This window comes from Capra hircus, chromosome 9 (assembly GCF_001704415.2).
Source record: "Capra hircus breed San Clemente chromosome 9, ASM170441v1, whole genome shotgun sequence".
Lineage (NCBI taxonomy): Eukaryota > Metazoa > Chordata > Mammalia > Artiodactyla > Bovidae > Capra > Capra hircus.
Genome location: NC_030816.1, coordinates 21,712,201 through 21,736,407, shown reverse-complemented (window position 1 = coordinate 21,736,407; position 24,207 = coordinate 21,712,201). Strand labels below are relative to the sequence as shown.

The 24,207-nt window shown below is 38.7% G+C and overlaps 1 protein-coding gene across 2 annotated transcripts in view; it reads left to right on the top strand.

Annotated features, from left to right (window-relative positions):
- NT5DC1 (5'-nucleotidase domain containing 1) overlaps positions 1-24,207 on the top strand; it is a 119,338-nt gene extending 95,131 nt beyond the window's left edge. For both annotated transcript variants that reach the window (XM_018053044.1, XM_005684544.3), the window contains exons 7-12: positions 5,072-5,246; positions 8,507-8,604; positions 10,091-10,209; positions 11,249-11,401; positions 14,384-14,552; positions 22,354-24,207. In XM_018053044.1, coding sequence (XP_017908533.1) covers positions 5,072-5,246; positions 8,507-8,604; positions 10,091-10,209; positions 11,249-11,401; positions 14,384-14,552; positions 22,354-22,469 — 830 coding nt within the window. In that variant the 3' untranslated portion in view covers positions 22,470-24,207. The remainder of the gene's footprint in view (positions 1-5,071; positions 5,247-8,506; positions 8,605-10,090; positions 10,210-11,248; positions 11,402-14,383; positions 14,553-22,353) is intronic.

Sequence of the window (24,207 nt, the reverse complement as noted above, 5' to 3'; positions counted from 1 at the left end):
GACCAGATCACGTAAAGAGTATAGGCTTTACGTAGATACTTCTCTAACCGTGTTAAGTAAATACCTTTCTTAGCTTGCGGGCTGCGGTTTGCCAGCCTCGGCTTTTTCTGATCACCTGATAAATCTTGCTTGATAGCTCTCCCCACACACAGACTGACTTCTTCAGTTATTCATCCTCTTCTGTTTCCCTGACATCGAGATGAAAACACCAAGGTAAAGACAGTTCTTTTCCTAAAAGATCTCAGTCTCAGGAGGAAGAAAAATACATAAACACACTTATTTCAGGTGTTTATTATCGTGCAGTGTGTGAATGATGTCCAGAGGTGGTGTGACTGGGTGAAGGTGTTGGGAAACGCTCGACAGATGAGCGGCAAGCATTTCTAAAGCATCAGAGAGAGGACAGTGCATTCCACAAAGGAAGGTAATGCTTATACCTCAATGTGGAAGACATTTATTTGGATTTTGGGGGGTTTTTTTTTTTTTTTTTGGCCTATCTCAATATAAAATCTCAGTTCCCAGATAATAGCATAGATGACATCAGCTCAAGAATACTGGAAGCCCAAGAATACTGGAGTGGGTAGCCTATCCCTTCTCTAGGGGATCGTCCCGACTCAGGAATCGAACCAGCGTCTCCTGCATTGCAGGCAGATTCTTTACCAACTGAGCTATCAGGGAAGCCCAACGTCAGCTCAGTCACTACAAAAAACTTCTGTAGGTATTGTGAGGAAAAGCATGTTATTCCACAGTTATAGCACTGACTATGGATTTGAAGCATTTCACTTCTGCTTCTTCTGCACATGTTATTTTTCTTTAACAGACACTGATCACCTGATAAGTTAAATTTAAAACAAGGTTTTAGACACGTAAGCAATGAGGTTACATAGCTCATGTTAGGTAACAAGATACTATAAAATTAAGAAGTCCCTGCTCTCTGAGAGCCAGTGATTCCAATGAGGCAGGCAGGATATACAGATAATAATAGCAAAAGTTCTAGTTCTTATGCTTAGAGCCATAATTCTTAATCCTAACTGTACATTGAAATTACTTGGGGAGCTTTAAAAAAATATATCAGTGTCACGGCTCCAGCCCAGACCAATTAAATCAGAATCTTTGGGGTAAGACACAGATACAGAGATAGAAGTCAAACACTGTTCATGTGAATTTTATAGATTATGTTTTTCAATACATTTACCCTTCATTTCTCAATTCTTCTTGTCCTTTTCCAAGCATTATGTTTAGTACATAGATACTCACTCAATCTAGATATTCTAGATTTATTTACAAATATTAAAAGCAAACCATTTAGGGCCCATATAAGGTCCATAAACAGAAAATCTGTTTTAACATTAAATTTCAGTTTCATCTTTTGCCTTCTATAAACAAACAAAAAATTTAGAACATTTTTAAATCTATTGTTTATCTCATTCATCCTTCAAAAACTATTTCAGTATCTCTTGGCCAAAAGAAATTTATATAGTATATGTGTATTTCAGAAAATTGTACCATTCCTTACTGCAGATATATTTAAACAGTTCATGGCTGAACATTTTAGCTGTTCACTGGCCTGCTCTTCTATAACCTACTAAGGTTGTAAATATTTCACTCTCTTAAATTATGTTCTGCAATGGAAATGATAACAGACCTTAATTGGAGGCTGATGGTGGAGCTGATAGCATTCCAGAGTCTCTGATCCTCCTGCACAGCAGCTTAGAGAACACGCACCACACGTCACACCAACTCTGGCGATATAGTTAACAAGGAAAATGCTTACTTATTCCATGATGATAGGAATCGTGGTGTGGCACAATCGTCTCTTAAACTAAAAAAGCATTTTTAATATTCAAGTTGTACTTATTTTTTTTACCACGAGGGGTCCCTCAATCCTGAATTACAGTGGTTACATACAGGTCATTTTCTCTGCCCGAAGGACCGTTGCAACACTTTGCCGTTATTCCCATGACGGCATTAATACCGAATTTTTAATGTAGGAGAGTGAAACCTTTATTCTTTAGAACTAGGTTTTTAAATTTTTTGCTTTTAATCCCCTCTGGATACAGAAAATATCAGCATCTAAGGACAGAAAAGGAGTGTAAAGGCCAGGAAAATGAGTTACATAAAATGGCAGTGAAATAGAATTCTTTTGAGGTTAAGTGAAAACACAGGCTGCTTTGTGAGTGGAGAACAAACAAGACCATTCCTTTCTTTCCACCTTAGGCCTCAGTCTCGGTTCCCTGTCTTGTCTAGTCAGTGTAAATCTCTAAGTGTAAAAACAGAATAAACGTGATTGTTTTTACCAGTAAGGGAGGTACTTTAGATAGGATGACATTAATAGAACATGAATAATAGAATTTTTGTCGTAGGTTATATGTTACAAATCATTTATTGCTTTGACTTTAAACATAAATGTTCCTGTGTCTGCCTCTCCACTTATGTTTAAGTATTCATCCATTGAATGATTGCTCGATGTCAAACAGAAAGACAGACTCCCTGCCTTTAGGGAAATAATTTAATAGGCAGTTATTATTCCAGCATAATATGTTTAACATAAATTCCTCTGGTTTAATAGCTTGACTATTTCAGTAAAAATGAGGGTATATATTATGGACAACAGCACTAAATTATAAGCTTCAAAATTGCTCAGAGATTAGATAATTAATATTTCTTACCACAAAAAAAGAAAAAGAAATGATTGTGCAACATGATAGATGTGTTAGCTAAATACAGTAATAGTCTCCTGCAGTATATAAATGTCACATCAACACATTGTACACCTTAAACTTGCACAGCGTTATGTTAGTTATATCAGTAAAAATAAACTTTAAAAGATGAGTGTGTATTTATATTAACATACCTCGTATTCCCTTAATGATTTGAGGTTACAAGGAATGAAAAATATTTTCCCCAGCCACGGTTAGTGACCTTTTATACAAAGAGTAACCCATAATCTACCATAAAATATCCATTTGTACAGAATTTGTCTTTTTTAATTTGTTCATTTCTCTCTGGCTTGTGAACAATGCGATAACATCTCCATCATTTCCTCAGGGAGCAGTTTTCTCCAACTAAACTATTATGTTTGCACTCTTTTAGTTTAGGCTTACTAAGGGAAACTAATACTAATCTAGGCAGGAATTTCAAAATGCTCTGTTTAAATGTATATGTTTTGTTTTTTTTAATTCATTTGGAAATGGAATAGCTTTTTAACAGTAATTTACATTTTGACCACTAGGTGGCATTTTGACCACACTATGTGTGGTAAGCACACATAAGCTAAGGGAAAAATAGCCTTTTCTCAGCAATTGTTTCTGAATCCAGATGCTTAAGTATCTTCAGCATTACATACTACAAATCTTTTGTTAATCCAGCCCATAATATTACTACAAAAGCCTTTGTTTTTCTGGGTGAAATAATCTTACATATGACTGCCTCAGATAAATCCTGGGAGATCAAAGCTTCTGCCATTGCTTTGATCATTACTCATCAAACTATTTCTGTTTTTAGCTATTTAAATATGTTAGTTTTTCTTTCTTAAATTAGTCCTTTCTTACTAGTTCCTTCTCATCCCTGAAAAACAGAAGATATATTTTAATTTTTTCAAGGGCCATTACATAGCTTCTGGGATATTAAGAGATCCAAGAACACATGTTCTCTGTAGGGCAGAATTCGAGGGCATGAAGTTTGTTTTTGTTGTTCTTGGCACTCTGACAGCTGTTTTTCTCATTTTACAACATTCTTTCTTTTGTTAAGTAATATTTTTGTCTGATGACGAATAACTCTTACGTTGTATTATTTTCTGAAGAAAGCTGTTGTAGGCTGCAAATAATAGATATCCTTAATGGTTAAGCTGTTGCTAAATTGGGTTGTTTCACATGACCAGGACATGGGAAGAAACTACCCTGTTAAGTTGGACTGGTAGAGAGACCCACCCTCTCTAAGCACCCAACCCCTCAGAAACCTCCAACACAATTAGAATGCTCTCCAGCAAAGAAGAGGGAGAGTAGATTTGGGCAGTCAGATAACAGTATTTGGTGCCATTTCTGTTTTTGTTGTTTGTTTCTTCCCCCACCCCCCCTTAGAGACTCTTCTTTCTTGTCCTAACGTTCTTGAAGTAAAACTTCATTTCCCTTATTTTAAGTGCGTGACACTGAACAGAATTACAGATATATAGACTATATCTGTTGCAGAATTTTATCATTCAGCACAAGCTCTTTCACTTCTTGTTTTGTCCATGCACATGTCTTTTCTCTAGCAGTTAAGGAAAGTAAGGACTCAGGTTCTCTTGTGCTTACCAGTGCAGATGCAAAACCTGTATCTCTAAAGTGCTGTATGAATCTGATCGCATTCCAACCAAACCTGCAGTTGTCTGCCTAAGCACGCATAACTTTGAAGGCTCCATATCAAACACTGGGTGCATCTGACCAGGACTTCTGGAAATGTTGGCACCAGGTGCCTTGGAGCTCAAGCTGACTCCCTGGATTCTTAGACCCAAAGGAACAGAGCTGGGCCAGCTCAGTGACTCAGGTTCTTCAACTTCTGTCTGTTGCACTGCCTTCCTGCCTTTTCTGGCTTGTTTTTCCATTTAATATCACAGCGCCTCCCAAGGGCTGTAACAGACCCAGGAGATCTAGTCTCAATTCCATCTGAAACAGAACCCAGCTCCTTTCTGCACTGCTTCATGCCAAAGATGTGTTCCTGCTGCATTATCTGAAAACGTGTTTGTTTGTTATCTGAATTCAGCAAGTATTTGTTGAATGATTAAAAGAATATTTATTGACATTTCAAATACAGTAAGTTTTTCTGATTTGAAAGTGCTGATATATCTTGTTTATTATGTTATCTGTTTTAACGCTTGTCAAACAACCAGAAACTGTTTTCAACTGACATTTTCAGTCATCGTGTTTTTAAGTAAAGAACAATAAGTATTCAAGAAGTTAGTAATGGTATTGTTGCTAGATTGTTTGAACATAGTTTTTATCCTTTTAATTTTATAATTTGAGAGAGAAGTACTTATTTGAGAATACACTGAGTCAGAAAAAAATTTTTAATCTCTGTGATATTTTTTATTTTTCAGAAAACTGTGGAATATATTTTCCAGAAATAAAAAGAGATCCAGGCAAATATTTACACACTTGTCCGGAATCAGTAAAAAAATGGCTTCGACAGCTAAAGAATGCTGGCAAAATCCTTATGTTAATTACCAGTTCTCACAGTGATTACTGTAGACTCCTCTGCGAATATATCCTTGGGTAAGTGGTGAGTCATTTTGTTTTCATGGTCTTATAAAATCCTGAAAACAGATTAGACCAGTGCCCTTTTAAAAGTGTTCAGCCGTGACCATGTCATTATATAAAACAATACTGAGTGACACGTGGCTGTTTCTCGTAACAGCCCTCAACATCTGCTGACAGCAAGATGCCCCAAGTACATTTCAGCAGAGCAATATTGCCAGGCCCAGCACGCTCACAGCTGATGGGCTTTAGATTTTCTGAAAAATATTGTGGACAGACCACAAGTCCTTCGGGCGATCCTCCGTGTCTGTGGTTTCTCAGCTTTGGGTGATTCTTGAGGGACACTGAGTTACAGATTATACTCCCTGACACTCACCTGGAATACAGGCCCCCTGCAGCAGTTTCCCTTTGGAGCCAGGCACTTCACCATTTACCCATCCAGGTGTGGGGCTGACATCCATGAACATCGAGACAGTGTAAATGTGTAGACTCAAGGCAGATGTGGGCGGAAGCCCTGCCTTTCAACTTGCTCTGTAACCCGGGGTAGGTTCTGTAACCTCTCTAAACCTTCATTTCATCATCTTAAAAATGGGACAGTGAGCAAACTCCAGGAGATAGTGAAGAATAAACAAGGAAGCCTGGCATGCTGTAGTCCATGGGGTCGCAGAGAGTCGGACATAACTTAGCTACTGAACAACAGCAATACCTCATAGGTGTTAGGGGAAATTTAAATAGCTTGATACAGGTTAAAGTATTAGGCAGAGTAATTGATAAATTTTAGTAAGCATTGGAGATCCAACCAGTCCATTCTAAAGGAGATCAGCCCTGGGTGTTCTTTGGAAGGAATGATGCTAAAGCTGAAACTCCAGTACTTTGGCCACCTCATGTGAAGAGGTGGAAAAGAGTTGACTCATTGGAAAAGATTCTGATGCTGGGAGGAATTGGGGGCAGGAGGAAAAGGGGACGACAAAGGATGAGATGGCTGGATGGCATCACCGACTCGATGGACGTGAGTCTGAGTGAACTCCGGGAGATGGTGATGGACAGGGAGGCCTGGCATGCTGCGATTCATGGGGTCGCAAACAGTTAGACACGACTGAGCGAATGAACTGAACTGAACTGAATACTTATTTATGGCATCCTTATGGGGAATATCCATGGTCAGATCTAGATTCTGAAATCGGCTGTTAGATTTGCCCTAATGTTTCCTCAAATTTTATCAGACACTGTACTGAATTGCTGTGAGTATGAAGCAAAATTTACCCTCCAGACTGACCCCTTGCTGGCTGGTTTAGTTTCCTGATTCCCATGTTTTTCAGGAAGTGCAGGTTCAGACTGACCTGTGGCACAGTGACAGTCTGTTGGTGTCTTTCTGCTTTCTTATTAATATTAAGGGATGGGATCCTTTGCAGTGAATTAAGGCTGCAGTCCCAGGTGCCTTGGGAAGTAAATGCCTTTTATAGAGACATTTGTGTCCTGGTACCGGGACCATGCTTCAGAGTAAACACTTGGGAGTATTTTTTTTCATTAGTGTAGGTTACCAGAATTTTTCATCATATCTGAATTCCTCTGTAGTACAGTTCTGCTGTTACAAAACTATTCTAAAGTATTGAGTAAATGTTATCTCCCCAATGTAATAGTGAGTCTGTCAGAAACAAGAATTATCTTCCCTTTGCTGTCCCAGATAATCCTTCAGTTCAGTTCAGTCACTCAGTCGTGTCCAACTCTTTGCAACCTCATGAATTGCAGCACACCAGGCCTCCCTGTCCATCACCCCTCCCAGAGTTCACTCAAACTCATGTCCATTGAGTCGGTGATGCCATCCAGCCATCTTATCCTCTGTCATCCCCTTCTCCTCTTGCTCCCAATCTCTCCAAGCATCAGACTCTTTTCCAGTGAGTCAACTCTTCGCATGAGATGGCCAAAGTACTGGAGTTTCAGCTTTAGCATCAGTCCTTCCAGTGAACGCCCAGGACTGATCTCCTTTCGTATGGACTGGTTGGATCTCCTTGCAGTCCAAGGGACTCTCAAGAGTCTTCTCCAACACCACAGTTCAAAAGCGTCAATTCTTTGGTGCTCAGCTTTCTTCACAGTCCAACTCTCACATCCATACATGACCACTGGAAAAACCATAGCCTTGACTAGACGGATCTTTCTTGGCAAAGTAATGTCTCTGCTTTTGAATATGCTATCTAGGTTGGTCATAGCCCTCCTTCCAAGGAATAAGTGTCTTTTAATTTCATGGCTGCAATCACCATCTGCCGTGATTTTGGAGCCCAAAAAAATAGTCTGACACTGTTTCCACTGTTTCCCCATCTATTTCCTATGAAGTGATGGTACCAGATCCATGATCTTCGTTTTCTGAATGTTGAGCTTTAAGCCAACTTTTTCACTCTCTTCTTTCACTTTCATCAAGAGGCTTTTTAGTTCCTCTCCACTTTCTGCCTTAAGGGTGGTGTCATCTGCATATCTGAGGTTATTGGTATTTCTCCCGGCAGTCTTGATTCCAGCTTGTGCTTCTTCCAGCCCAGCATTTCTCATGATGTACTCTGCATAGAAGTTAAATAAGCAGAGTGACACTATACAGCCTTGACATACTCCTTTTCCTGTTTGGAACCAATCTGTTGTTCCATGTCCAGTTCTAACTGTTGCTTCCTGACCTGCATATAGGTTTCTCAAGAAGCAGGTCAGGTGGTCTGGTATTCCCATCTCTTTCAGAATTTTCCACAGTTTATTGTGATCCACACAGTCAAAGGCTTTGGCATAGTATAGTATTAAATACAGACTAAAAAAACATTTTTATTATTATCTAAAAATAACCATATTATAAGACTACCCTGATTTTTTAACACTCTCTGAAAGATGTCTCCTGACTCAATATATTGCTGGCTTTCTGTAAGACCCATGAGATACACAAAATTATTAATAATCTTGATGCCAATAAATTCAAACAAATTTCAGGCCCTAAATTTGAAAACATAGTGTGTGAATACATAGATGTTAGAACTGTCGAATTTATAACTGTTGCCATAGTGAGAAAGTCAGCTTAGCACGTAGAGTTAATGAGTTAATGTGCTTTTTTTCCCCTTATGTGTATGCTTCAGGGTGGTGTCTGGATAATTAGTGCTCGACCACCTTCTATCCCCTTTCTTATTTTTTTCTTAATCAAAAAATGAGAAATGATGCTCTGGTCAAATAGGCAAAGATTAAGTTCTGTTTTTTATGGACCTTTTCTAATTCCTTAAAATAAACTTATGAAAAATGTCACTGCCTTTTAGGAATGATTTTGAAGATCTTTTTGACATTGTGATTACAAATGCATTGAAGCCTGGCTTCTTCTCTCATTTACCAAGTCAGAGGCCTTTCCGGACACTTGGTGAGTTCACAGTTTGTGTCTTTCCTCTCCTGTTTAAAATTTATTCATTCACTTAATAAATAACCTGTTGGCTGACAGCCATGTGCAAAATTTCATGTTAGATGCAACGAAGGGAATTAAAGAGATGATAAGTGTCCTTTCCCCTCATGAGGTTACAAACACATAAGCAAGTCAGTGAATGCGTGGGATGGACTTAGAGGCCATGTTGCCTGTCAGGGTGGCAGTGACTGCCTGGTGACACAGAGTAAACTGGGAGGCCACCTTACAGTGCCCGCAGGGAGGCAGTTGCAAGGGACTGATGTCAGCCGTTGTCATGGAGACACAAAAAGGGAGGGTGGTGCTTCCTGTAGAGCATGAGAAGAAATGTCTAAGCATTGCATTTGGGCTTATGAAGCTGGTGCTTGAAACTTCCTTGAGTTTGTTCCCTTGGATTGTATACTTCTGCTTCAGCTCTGATGCTTTCAGACGCCACCTTGGCTGTCTGCTGCTGGAGTTAATAGTTTTCTCAGTCCCACAGCTTCCCAATTACGAAGGTTCTAAGCCCTCCACATTGCCCTGCATGGATAGGACCCTACAGAGCAGCTTCCAGTCTGGGGGCTGGAAACAGGGAAGGGGAGGGGTATATTTGTGTAAAGTGAGTTTTTTGTTTTGTCGTATAAAGAAGAAATTTTCTCTTTTTTGTTAGTAATTGAGTCCCAGTATCTGAGAAATCATGATTCTATAGGTTTATATTTTTTTATTAAGCAATAGAAAGCTTCCCTTCCCAATGGTTCCTATACAGGGGGCCTCTACATATCAAATGTAGGTTTGCTTTCAAAAATAAATGTGTAAGTTAATCATTTTCCACTTGCCATCAAACCCACATTATTTAGGTGGCAAGACAGTCTGTACTAAGTAAAGATAGACAGACATGAGAAATAATTGATTTTCACCATGTTTCTCCAGGAATATGATGAGTCTTCTTAGACTCTTAATGTTAGGCTAAACATGGCTCATTTTTGACCTGTTCTTTAGAGCATAGTAGGGTTTTCATTTGATTGTATAAAAGAATTAAAAAATGGCTGCTGAAATGTCAGCCAAATAGGCCTGAATATCTTTTGACTTTTAGCTGTGATGTGGCTTTAATTATCTGTAATTGTGATTTTAGAATTTTTTGTTCAAAATAACTGAGGTTGTGTAGAAATTCATCTTACATTATTATATGTTGGACTATTTTATTACCACCAGTAATGGGGGAGGCTGTGCCTTTGTGAGGGCAGAGGGAATGGGATATCTCTGTACCTTCCTCTCTGTTTTGTGCGAAGTTAAAACTGCTCTGAATTTTTTATGTCAACGAAGTGCTCATGATGTATAGGTGATCGCTGAATGGTAGCTGCCATCCCCACGTGGTTCCTTCTTATACATGTCCTTCAGCCACACAACCATGGTCTGTCCAGCTGAGTGCTGTCACTTGATGAAAACGTATGATTGTTACCTGTGTTCTCAGAGAATGATGAGGAGCGGGAGGCGCTGCCATCTCTGGATAAACCTGGCTGGTACTCCCAAGGGAATGCTGCCCACCTTTATGAACTTCTGAAGAAAATGACTGGCAAACCTGAACCCAAGGTATTTTCTCATTGAGGTGGAGTCTTTGTGGCCCACTTGGAGAGAGAAACCTTTGTCAACTAAAACCGTAACTCTAAATGCATTCCGCATAACTATCTGCCAACCTCCTTGCCTACCTCTTCTGCTGAAATAAGTCTTTCCTTTGATGTACATTTTTATCTCTAAGAAAGAAAAGCAAATATTCCAAGCAGGAACACAGACCTAGAATAGTGTGTGGGTTACCTGAGGAATGTTATCCTGCTAACTGCCCATCAAGGACCTTTTTATATGTGAAACCAGCAATAACTGATTATACTACAGACTAAAGACACATTAGCTTTTAACATCCTGTCATATTGTTGATGTTAGACATTGGTATATTTTTAATAGCAGGACACTTCCTTCTAAAAAATGTTTGCCACGAGCCCCGTGAGAAGGATGGGTCAGTCCATCACTGAGCCCTGATCCACTGGCTCGCACACCGTCACAGCCCCCTGGGGCCTCTGACTTGGAGGTTCTAGCTCATGTGCTCTTAACCTAGTTTCCTCGTCTGTAGGCTTTGCCTCAGAATACCTGGGGAGGCTCCTGGAGTCTACCTGCCTCACCCCACCCACTCTCAGAGACTCTGTTTCAGCAGATGTGAGTGGGGCCTATGAACTTTGGTAAATTGGTTCTGTTGTGAGTGTTCTTGTTAGTCTAATCCTCTGTAACAGGCCATCTCCAGTATGTCCCCAGCTCTTCAATTCCAGGGGCAGGTTTAACTGTAACCATTTGGGCTCTTTCATTTTCATTTCAGAAATTTGAATTAAGTTCACTTATCTTCTGCTCTTCTGCATGCAAATGAATTGTGTAATTTCTTAAACCTGACACCCTGTGAATCAGATGGAACAAGTCAGTGGTCACTTGTGAAGTTACCCAAGGAAATATAAGATGTTTATGCAGCTTTTACATGACTTACTCTGATAGCTGTTAAGGAATTTTCTTGTGCCTTTTGTGAAATGACCACCACTCCCCTTCACAATCCTCATGTCTCAGACAAAATTTGCTGTCTGACTTATAGGTTGTTTACTTTGGTGATAGCATGCATTCAGATATTTTCCCAGCCTGTCATTATAGTAATTGGGAGACAGTCCTTATCCTCGAAGAGCTCCGAGGGGACAAAGATGGGAAGCCTGAGGAATCAGAACCTGAAGAGAAAAAAGGAAAATATGAGGTAAGAGTCTCCTTTAGTTTTCTCCTTGGAAGAAAGACCTTTATGTTTGTCATATCTTAAAACTGCTTGTTTCTGCCATGAGCAATGAAGTCTGTTGGCACTTAACTGTGGTATTCATGCCCTCTCAACTCTGCAGTTGATCCTGTGGGTAGTTTTTAAATGATGCCGAGATAAAGCCGTTGGCCATCTGTCTGTCTTCTGGGCTCCCTGCTTTCATTCAGTGCTGTGGCACCACAGCTGTGCTTTGGCTGATGACGAGGCAGCCAGATCCTGACACGCTGTAGTTACAGCTTAGTCATGAAAGCCCTTGTGCTCTCTTTCCATGGGTCTAACTTCCAAAATTGGTAGCTCCCTTAAACTTACTCCCGAGCCACCCCCAGTGAACTTGGAGGGAAAGAGAAGTAAAGTATGTCATCAGTCTAGAAAGGGAAAGTAGTATATAGAAGCAAAAATAAGCAGAAAAAAAAGAAAGATCAGAAACTAAAATGCACTATGCATTCTTCTAAATTCATTCCAGTGGAAGAATCTAAAAAGTCAAAAACCAAAGAGCAAATCAAAAAATAATAGAAACTATCAAGCCATGGAGAAACATGGAGGAACCTAAAGTGCATGTTACGGGGAAAGAAGGGAAGGAAGCTAGTCTGAAAGGCTACATTCTGTATGCCGCTGTATGACATTCTGGAAAAGACAGACGTGTAGGGACAGGGAAGAGACTGGTGAATGCCCCAGGGCTCAGAGGGGAAGGGGATGAATAAATGGAGCACGGTTGTAACAAACATAACACAGTAATTCATACAAAATGTTAATAAGAGGAGAGATCGTGTTAGGGGTGGACCAGAGGCAACATCAGAGAAGGCAGTGGCACCCCACTCCAGTACTCTTGCCTGGAAAATCCCATGGACGGAGGAGCCTGGTAGGCTGCAGTCCATGGGGTCGCTAAGAATCGGACACAACTGAGCAACTTCGCTTTCACTTTTCACTTTCCTGCATTGGAGAAGGAAATGGCAACCCACTCCAGTGTTCTTGCCTGGAGAATCCCAGGGACGGGGGAGCCTGGTGGGCTGCTGTCTCTGGGGTCGCACAGAGTTGGACACAACTGAAGCGACTTAGCAGCAGCAGCAGCAGCAGCAGCAGAGGCAACGTATTTAAGAAGTCTCCATACTATCTGCCCTACTTATCTGTAAACCTAAAAGTGTTCTAAGGAACAAAGACTGCTATGTGAGAATAAAGGAGTCAGGTTCTACGAGGTTTCTGTTGAGTAACATTTAGTCTTCAGTGTGACACTGGAAACTCTGTGAACTGCATAGCTCTGTGGACTGAGTTAAGAGTTTTAAGATAACCTTCCAGGAGGCAGACCCTCTAACTTGAGGGATTGTGGAGGAAGGTGCCCTTAAAGAGAAATAAGGAAATTTGGTTTCTTTACAATGAGTTGAGAATGCACAGACAATGAAAAGAAAGTGAAGACACGGTGGGAATGTTTCCTTCAGCATTATGTAAACAGTAGCTCCATCTTCTCCCATAGACCCCTTTCCTTGCTAATTCATTACAAACACAACATTACATAATGGGCTTTCTGGGCTCTCTTTTATAAGAACACTAACCCCATTCATGAGAGCTTCACCTTCGTGACCTAAGTACCTCTTCAAGGCCTCACCTCATAATTACATCATCTTGGGGATTAGAGTTTCGACATACAAATTTTGGAAGGGCATGAACATTTAGACAGTAACAGCATCCGTAATACATTGAACCAGAAAGGGTAAACAAGTCTGCTTTCCTCTTCTCAGAGGAATAACATGCAGCCCAGATTGCCACTCAGTGTTGGCAGAACCATTATCTACATATAGTCTGTGCGATGTGAGTCATCTCTCCTTAGACTCATTAGACAAAGACAATGAACCAAATAAAGAAGTTACACTATAAGCTTCTCTTTACACCTTGAGAAATTATATTTAAATGCACCTTAAATGCATACACAGTAGCACAGATATTTGTATTCCATACTGCTTTTAGTATGTTTGGTGAAATCCAAATAGATTCTTGCTAAGGGATTTCTAAACACCATCTAAACAGCATCATCTGAAAAACATGTATTTTCATCTTGCTTCACAAATTGAGTTCCAGCAGAAAGAATCATGAGTCTAAAGGCATATTTGGGACTCTCTGATGCTCTAAAACAAAACTTTCATCCAGAAAGGGTGACAGATTTTATAATTCAAATTATATGGGTGTGATGGGATTATTTTTTAATTCTTAATTTTATACTACACCTATAAAACACTGAGAAGTATTTCCTGAATGAATCTTTTATTTAGTCTACATTTTTTCTGTGCCTGCTATGTCCTAGGCACTAGGCCCTAGCAATACACTAATACATGAGATAGTTCTTAACCTTATATAGTTCATAATCTGTCCAGGGCAAAAAGTAAATAGTATGATAATTGCAAGATGGTTTGAAAAGTACTGTATTAGGAATAAACTCAAGAGTGTGAGAAAATGGAGGAAGAGACCTAATCTCACCTAAGTGTGGAAAGTCAAGGGAAACATCCTAGGTGGCATCCACACCAGGTCCCAAAGGCTGAGAAAGGCGTTCCCAGGCAAAGCCAGAAGAGTGCTTCAAAGGAGTACTTTGGTGTTTAGTTGTGTCTGACTGTTCTGCAACCCCATGGACTGTAGTCCGCCAGGCTTCTGTTCGTGGGATTTCCCAGGTGAGAGTACTGGAGTGGGTTACCATTTCCTTCTTTAGGGGATCTTCCTGACCTGGGGATCGAGCCTGTGTCTCCTGCATTGGCAGCTGGACTCTTCACTGCTGAGCCACTGGGGAAGCGCTTGAAGGACTACTGGGCTTTGTTTTACTTTTTATATGGTCTGGCTGAACAACTGAAATTTCTGCAGAGTTTTTCTATTTTGATTTACTTAGTTGTGGGGAAAATGAGGTTGAATGCTAATTAATCAGTTTCATTATTCTGTTTCTTGTTTCAGGGATCAAAGGCAAAGCCTCTAAATACATCATCTAAAAAATGGGGCTCCTTTTTTATTGATTCAGCTTCCGGACTGGGAAATAGAGAAGATTCCTTGGTTTATACATGGTCTTGTAAGCGAATCAGTGCTTACAGCACTATTGCAATTCCAAGTATTGAAGCAATAGCAGGTAAGAGGGAAAATACTTAAGTAGCTTTACCTGTTACTGTGGACTGAGGAAGAGTTTTAAAATTGAAAAAGACACATGTATCCCAGTGTTCACTGCAGCACTGTTTACAATAGCTAGAACATGGAAGCAACCTAGATGTCCATTGACAGATGAATGGATAAAGAAGTTGTGGTACATATACACAAAGGAATATTATTCAGCCATAAAGAAACACATTTGAGTCAGTTCTAATGATGTAGATGAACCTAGAACCTATTACACAGAGTGAAGTTGTTTCATTTGCTGTTACTTTTTCCCATTCCACAGGTTGTCTTTTCCCCTTGCTTACAGTTTCCTTTGCTGTGCAAAAGCTTTTAAGTTTAATCAGGTCCCACTTGTTTACTTTTGTTTTTATTTCCATTACTCTAGGAGGTGAGTCATAGAGAATCTTGCTTTGATTTATGTCATCAAGTGTTCTGCCTGTGTTTTTCCTCTAAGAAGGTTTTAGTTTCTGGTCTTACATTTATGTCTTTAATCCATTTTGAGTTTATCTTTGTGTATGGTGTTAGGAAGTATTCTAATTTCATTCTTTCACATGTAGCTGTCCAGTTTTCCCAGCACCATTTATTGAAGAGGCTGTCTTTGCCCCCTCTTATAGTCTTACCTCCTTTGTCAAAAATAAGGTACCCATAGGTGCATGGATTTATTTCTGGGCTTTCTATCTTGTACCATTGGTCTATATTTCTGTTTTTGTGCCAGTACCATACTGTCCTGATGACTGTAGCTTTGTAGTATAATCTGAAGTCAGGAAGAGTGATTCCTCCAGCTCCATTCTTCTTTTTCAAGATGACTTTGGCTATTCAAGAGTCTTTTGTGTTTCCATATGAATTGTGAAATTTTTTGTTCTAGTTCTGTGAAAAAATGCCATTGGCAAAAATGCCATTGGCAATTTGATAGGCATTGCATTGAATCTGTAGATTGCATTTGGTAGTATAGTCATTTTCACAATATTGATTCTTCCTCCCCAGGAACATGGAATATCTCTCCATCTGTTTATGTCATCTTTGAATTCTTTCATTAGTGTCTTATAATTTTCTGTGTACAATTCTTTTGTCTCCCTAGGTAAGTTTATTCCTAGATATTTGATTCTTTTTGTAGCAATGGTGGATGGGATTGATTCCTTAATTTCTCTTTGATTTTTTTCATTGTTAGTATATAGAAAGGCAAGTGATTTCTGTGTATTGATTTTGTATTCTGCAACTTTGCTAAATTCACTGATTAGCTCTAGTAATTTTCTGATACTATCTTTAGGGTTTTCCATGTATAGTATCATGTCATCTGCAAACAGTGAAATTTTTTTCTTTAAAAGAAGAAAATTTTCCCATGCCATTTGTAGGTTTCTCTTGGATAACATGTAGATATGGCAGTTGAGGTCATTAGGACTTGCCTGTCTGCTGGAACCAACTACAAATGCGGCACTTTTTTTTTTTTTTTTTTTTTTAATCAGCCTGGAGTCACAGGATAAAGCTAGGGGAAACTTACAAGGACAGGATGCTAAGGAGGCCCAGTTGGGCAACGCTGACTTTGGGGCCTGCTTTTCCTCCTCTTTGCTAACTGAAGAGAAGGCACCCAAAGAAGTGAGTGGCTTTTTTTGTAGTTTCATGAATGTACAGGGGTAGAAAGTGGAGGGGGGCGGGGTAAGACCTGCCAAAGGAGGGATAGACCTGGTGGACTCTCTCAATCCATCTTGAGACCCTGAAGGATGAATTAGAAGTAGGCATTCACAGGAATTGAAGCTCAGCTTTTTTTATATATATTTTATTTAAACCTTTTTTGGTTATGGTTTAACCATCCAATATATCTGTTCTTGTTCTTCTTTTTCTTGCCATTTGTGGGATTTTCCTTCTCTGATCTCTTTCTCCTTCTCTTTTCAAGGAGAACTTTAAATCCTTTACTTCCTGGTCATACAGGACAACTTAGCAGGTGATTCCTGTTTCTTGAGCATGCATCTACACCCTGTGGGTTATTCTTACCTTTGACTAATAATGGTTAGTTCAGATACTTACTTTAGGACCAATACAATGCTTTCTCTAAGAGATTTTGGTGACTGAGATTTTCTTTCATCTCATTACCTTTTTATGTACTCTTTGAAGCTCAACTTTAAATCATTCTTCTTTTGAGGCAGATAAAATCTTTTAGGACTCAAATTTTTTTTTTTTAATTTATATAGTGTTCAGCACATAATGAAAAAATAGCCAGGTGTGCGAGGATATAAGACTACACTAACAGAAGTAACCAACTTCAAGGATAGAAAAGAAAGGAATGAGAAATTTGGTAGATATATAAAAACTTGGGGAAATGAAAATTCTTATTAAAAAGTCAAAATTAAGAACTGAATGGATGGGTTTAACAGAAGAGTAGCCACAGGGAAAGTGCACTGGTATCCTGGAAAATCAGCCAAAAAATACCCACAGTAAATCCTAAAGAGGAAAAAGCATGGGAGATACAAGCAGAGGGACTACGAGACACAGGAGATAGAATGAGGAGTAAGATTCCTGTCATTAGAAACAGGCAATGAGAGAATAAGCTAAAAGTAGTAGCTATAGACTTTCCAAAAATGATGAGAAAAAAAAAAAATAGGCCAAAAGTTTAAGAAGCCCAAAGAACTGAAACACAATACATAAAAGGAAATCCCAAAGTTAACTGCTAAAGACCAAATAATTAAGAAATACTAAAAGCAGTCAGAGAATAAAGACATTGATTTCAAAGGAGTACTTCAACAAAAGAGTGAGAAACAAAAGCCAAAAGACCGTAGAGTGGTATCTTTAAATTACTGGGAGAAAATGGTTGTCACCCTTGATAGAATTCTATACCAGTAAAAATATCATTAAATGATAAAAAAAAAAAAAGTATGTATAGACAGAAGTGGAGCTTCTCTGGGGGCTTAGACGGTAAAGCGTCTGCCCGTAATGCAGGAGACCCGGGTTTGATCCCTGGGTCGGGAAGATCCTGTGGAGAAGGAAATGGCAAACCACTCCAGTACTCTTGCCTGGAAAATCCCATAGACGGAGGAGCTGGTAGGCTATAGTCCATGGGGTCGCAAAGAGTCAGACACTACTGAGCAACTTCACTTTTAGACAGAAATGGAGGAAGTGTATCTCCAGAAGACCTGCACTATGGAAGACACTAAAGGGTATTGTTGCTCATGCAAAAGTAAAAATGATCCCTATTGGAAGACTAGAAACACAAGAATAAATGAATATACAGCAACAAAAGGATATGTGAATAAATTGGAACTGTAAATATGTGAATATTTACAGTTGGAAACAATTTGTTTTCATCCTATGAGGTTTGAATAAGGAAAGAAGTTTAAGACCTGACACCAGGGGCATATAAATCTCATATTAGAGTGGCTGGAGTTAAAGTGTTCTAACATATAAGGCAAAGGATGAGAGCTGTCAAACCACAAATGCATATCATAATCTCTAATAAGATATTAACAACTTTGAAAAGAATTATAATGATACACATACTGATCTAATTATGTAAAATAATTTTAAAACTCAAAATGGGGACAGAAAGATGCAGAAAGTTTGAATATCAAAAGATGAAAAGAGACAATACCATGTTTATTGTCGTTCATTCACTAAGATATGTCTGACTCTTTGCGACCTCATAGACTGCAGCATGCCAGACTTCCCTCTCTTGCACTATTTCCTGGAGTTTGCTCAGATTCATGTCCACTGAGTGGGTGTTGCTATCTAACCATCTCTTCCTCTGCCGCCCCCTTCTCCAGTACCATGTTAATGGTAAAGGGAGGGACCGGCCCAGAATTACACCGTCATTTTCAGTTTTTATACTTCACTTTCTTTCCTGCAAAGGGACTCAAATTTATAGTGAGAGTAGGATTTTGTGATAATGGAAGTCAATGAACTATTCTGAAGTACTTGAATTATTCTAAAAGCTGTTCAGTGGGATATGGTTGTGAAAGAGTGAGACTTAAAGAAAAGTGACTCTCCATTCTAGGATTTAAATATTTCTCCAAAAAAATGGGAAAATAATCCCATCTTCTAGGGTAATCACTTCTCCTTCAAGAAGCAATAACAACATCAGTGTGTCTCTCATTTTCATTTTCCCAAAGTTTTCTTCCTCAGCACCATGAAAAAGAACTTGGCAGAGCCTTTGTCTTCTAACTTTTTTTAGGAGAAAATACTTAGTTGGACTCATCAGTAGTCAAACAAAACTAAAGTAGATTTTTTTTGTGGAGAAAGAATGAGAGTTGGTATATTATATTCAGTATTGATTTTGATGCCTAAGACATTTCCTCAAAAAGCAAAGTATTCGTTTCTCTTTAACTTAGAACTCAATGCTTATGATCACATTCTCATAAGGAAATCCTCTCACAGAACTTGAAATTATTTCAGTAACATATTCAGTTAATTTGGATAGTACTGTGTAATCTGCCTCCACGTTAAAAAAAAAATGGCTGAAAGAAAAACAGTATGATGGCCATGGCTTTTAAAATCTTTATGTAAATGTTATCCTGGCAATATCTTAAAGAAAAGTCGCAAGAGTTGTTGTATTTCTGTCTGTTTTACACTGAACTTAACTGTTTAAGCATATTCATTTTGGTTCAGTTCATGTAATTGTTAGATAATGTGGTTGATAATGTATTCAGTGTACAGTTTAATAGAAGATTACTGTGGTAAACAAGAATTTGGTTGTCTATCATTCTCTTTTATTCCAAACAGCACCCAACAGTGATTTTTCTAAGACAGATGCAGATATCTCCCTCTTGGTGAAACCCCAGTCTGGACATCCTCTTCTTTAACAGCACAGTCATCTGACCTCAGTTTGGCTATTCCACACCCAGTTTCTTAACCTTAGTAGACTTTCTGCTTCCTATGCTACCTGGAAGACAATAAAATTTCTGTTTTAAAGGAGATAGGGAATGAAAAACCTGATACTCACCATTGTCACTTGAAATCTTCCTGAATTCATGTAATTGTTTCTTTGCATGCTTAGTCATGTCCGATTCTTTGCGACCCCATGATTGTAGCCCACCAGGCTTCTCCATCCATGGAATTCTCCAGGCAAAAATACTGGAATGGGTAGCCATTGCCTCCTCCAGGGGATCTTCCTGACCCAGGGATCGAACCAAGGTCTCTTGCATTGCAGGCGAATTCTTTGCCATCTGAGTCACCAGGGAAAGTTTCTTTATTCGTCCATATTCTGTTAGATGTGATTCTCTCATTGACATTTAAATGCTTCAGACAGTTCAGTCACTCAGTCATGTCTGACTTTTTATGACCCCATGAACCGCAGCACACCAGGCCTCCCTATGTATCACCAACTCCCGGAGTCCACCCAAACCCATGTCCATCAAGTCGGTGATGCCATCCAACCATCTCATCCTCTGTCGTCCCCTTCTCTCCTGCCCTCAATCCCTCCCAGCATCAGGGTCTTTTCAAATGAGTCAGCTCTTCCCGTCAGGTGGCGGCCAGAGTATTGGAGTTTCAGCTTCAACATCAGTCCTTCCAATGAAAACCCAGGACTGATCTCCTTTAGAATGGACTGGTTGGATCTCCTGGCAGTCCAAGGGACTCTCAAGAGTCTTCTCCAACATCACAGTTCAGAAGCATCAATTCTTCAGCGCTCAGCTTTCTTTATAGTCCAACTCTCACATCCATATATGACCACTGGAAAAACCATAGCCTTGACTAGACAGACCTTTGTTGGCAATGTCTCTGTTTTTTAGTATGCTGTCTAGGTTGGTCATAACTTTCCTTCCAAGGAGTAAGCGTCTTTTAATTTTATGGCTGCAATCACCATCTGCAGTGATTTTGGAGCCTAGAAAAATTAAAGTCAGCCACTGTTTCCCCATCTATTTGCCATGAAGTGATGGGACCAGATGCTATGATCTTAGTTTTCTGAAGGTTGAGCTTTAAGCAAGCTTTTTTACTCTCCTCTTTCACTTTCATCAAGAGGCTCTTTAGTTCTTCTTCCCTTTCTACCATAAGGGTGGTATCATCTGCATATCTGAGGTTATTGATATTTCTCCCGGCAATCTTGATTCCAGCTTGTGATTCCTCCAGCCTAGCTTTTCTCATGATGTACTCTGCATAGAAGTTAAATAAGCAGGGTGACACTATACAGCCTTGACGTACTCCTTTTCCTATTTGGAATCAGTCTGTTGTTCCATGTCCAGTTCTAACTGTTGCTTCCTGACCTGCATACAGGTTTCTCAAGAGGCAGGTCAGGTGGTCTGGTATTCCCATCTCTTTCAGAATTTCCTTAGAAGCAGTTTTTATAGATGTTATAAAATTTGCAATATATATTACTGCAGTGTTTGCTTTATAAGCATTTTGATAGTGTAATCATTTTAACCTTTTAATAATAGCTACCTTTACTTTAGGAAGTGTATAGGAAAGACGGAGAAAGAGGTAGCTGGGTCAGCTCTTAGCCTGTATCATTTTGGTGGCTTACAAGAAATCCAGAACCTCAGGTGCACTATTTTTGAAACTCAGTTTTATCAGTTTTATTTCCAATGCTTTTTTATGAGACTTTTTAATGGCTGAAGATACACTCCAGCTAACTTGAAGCAGTGAAGACCAGTGTAATTCATTAATACTGAAAAATATTGAATGTTTTTCTGTTCATAGTAATCTTAGTTTTCTCTGACCTCAGAAAGGCAGTGTTCCTTCTTCGCAATTTTCAGCACTAGTTTCTTCCTCATAAGGCTTTAACTGTTTGGGTCTTAATGATTCTCACTGGCATTTAAAATAAAATTTTTATTTTAGTATCATTTTCGGAACACTCAGTACTACCAAATGATGTTTTACCTGTAAAATTTGTGAAATAAGGATTACTAACCAGTATCTGCATGAATGAATAATTATTACATGACCTAGGTCTTAATGTTTCACTTGTAATATTTCTGGTAATGGTTCTTTGAAGAAACTTAGGAAGAATATATCCGAAGGCTAGCTTTTGAGATATTTATATGAAAATGTCACGATGTCCCACAGTCGAGAAAGTATTAATTTTATGTTCTCTCCACCCATTCCTCTTGTGGCTCTGTGTGTGTGTGTGTGCAATGCTTATCATATGAAAAAGTTGCCATATTGTGCATATTGGAATTATTTAGCTAACCATTCAAAGATTATTGTTCATAACTCTCTTACTACTCAGGGCTATGAAGATTATTGCCTTCCCAAGTGGAGCTAGTGATTAAAAAAACCTGCCTGCCAATGCAGGAGAGATAAGAGACACAGGTTTGATCCCTGAGTTGGGAAGATTCCCTGGAGGATAGCTTGGCAACCCACTCCACTATTCTTGCCTGGAGAATCCTATGGACTGAAGAGTCTGGCAGGCTCCAGGGCCCATAGGGTCACAAAGAGTCAGACATGACTAAAGCAACTTAGCATGCACACATGCATGAAGATTATTAGTTCTCATTTACCAGTTACGTAAGTTTCTGGATAAAGCCTTAGAGATATTTAAATTTAAAAAACAAATCAGAGGAGTATTCCTATTTTGTGTATTTACTTTTGTGTAGCGAATCAATAAAGGAGTTTATTCACTAGAGCTCTGAATATAATTTGCAATATCTCTAAATGTAATTTGACTTAAATATTACTGTACATTGTATAGGAAAAGACATCTACACTGTTCATTCCAGGTGCAACCTATCCTGGTGACAAAAGAAATATTAAAATTACGAAACTCTAAAAAATGTTTTATTATAAATATCAAATATTGATTTGTTTATATTTATAAAAGGCCTTCTGAGATCTGCAGAATGATTTTTTTTTTTTTTCAGAATTACCCCTGGACTACAAATTTACAAGGTTCTCTTCAAATAATTCAAAAACAGCAGGCTATTATCCAAACCCTCCATTGGTCTTATCAAATGCTGGAAAACTGACCGCCAAATAAACTATCTTTACCAAAAAATGAGTGAAAAACCATATATGCAGCAAATGTACTGTAAAAATGTTAATTTTCAAAAACTACTGTAAAATGCTTTATAGAAACAAAATTATTAATGAAACGTGACCAAGAAATTGGTATGTTTTCCATAGGGCTCCTTTCTATAGAGATTGTCTTGATACCCAATGACACTCGTTATGTTAAAATCTCAGTATCTTAGAGTTGAAAAGAATCTTACTAATATTTTCTATACTAGTAGTTCTGAAATTAGAATTACCTGGGGCTATATATACACATGGAAAAGGCAACCGCACGCTACTCCAGTACTCTTGCCTGGAAAGTCGCATGGACAGAGGAGCCTGGTAGGCTGCAGTTCATGGGGTTGTGAAGAGTCGGACACGACTGAGCGAGTTCCCTTTCACTTTTCACTTTCATGCGTTGGAGAAGGAAATGGCAACCCACTCGTAGCAGCACATGCAAACTTGATAGAAGTGTAAATTTGCACACCCCATCCCAGACCTACAGAATGAGAAAATCTGGGACTGTGACCCAGCAATCTGCATTTAATTATAGTATGACTCACACTAAAGTTTAAGAACCACTGGCTAAACTTATTACCTCCAGATATGGTTTAATTGGTCTGGGGGTACAGATGAACATTGACAACTTTAATATGTCCCAGGAAAATGCAGCCAAAATTGAGAATAACTGGTCTATACCTGTTGTTTCCATTTATAGTCAAAAACACCAAGTCTAGTAAGATTAAATAATTATTCCAAACTATCAGATTTTATACTATTTTCCTAATTTCCAAAACAAGGAGATAGACATGATGTCTTCTGAGACCTTGCAGCCATGATGGGACCTGGATGATAGAAGAAGCCAACTATTTCAGCCTCCAGTGTTAATCATTAGGGGTTTTTTTTTCCCTCCCTAATGTTTTCTTCATTTTCCTCCCTAATGTCTACTTCACTTTTCATTCAGTTTAAGTTGTTTATTCTCAGTGGGGCAAAAATTGGTTCTTGGTGTAAAAAAAATCTTAACACAGTGGATTATGGTTCTCCATATCTCTATTCTACACAATAAAATCTTATTCCTTAGTATTTCTCTCATTAGGGAGAAGTGTAATTTAAAGCTAAATTTGTTAAATGTATTTTTTTCTTCTAGGGCACGGGGCAGTGATAATGAAAAAAGAGGTTGAAAAGAATTATTTTTAAAAGGTTTTATAGATGTATTGCCGTCCAGGGTGTTCTGTGTGCTACATGTAGTCATCTTAGTAGCGGTTTGTTGCAAGATGTTTGGACCCAGATAATGTTTACAGTATAAATTCCTGGCTCTTCTTTATGCTGTAATTTCACTCTGTCCATCATGGACAGAATCAGAAAACACTGGTCACCATCATTTTACTTGGTTTGTAGCCAAGAGTTTAACATGTTGATAGATGCAATGAAAAGATAAATATTTTGTTAAATTTTTAAATGCTCAAATAATCCCAAATATATTGTGGGATTGAGTATCTCAGGGTAGGTAAACAGTTACTGAATTTTTTTCCCTCAAAGGCAGTAGCTTTCTTCAATATCTGCTAATAAATGTTAATGGCTTTGAAATTGATTTCCAAAATCTCATTGGAATATAATAAAGAGCATGCACAATCAAGCTTAGGGCTCAAGTGAAAGATGCTGTTTTCATGTATACTTTCATGTAGACCTTTGATTTCTTTTAAAAATAAAGCTATTTTTCCTTA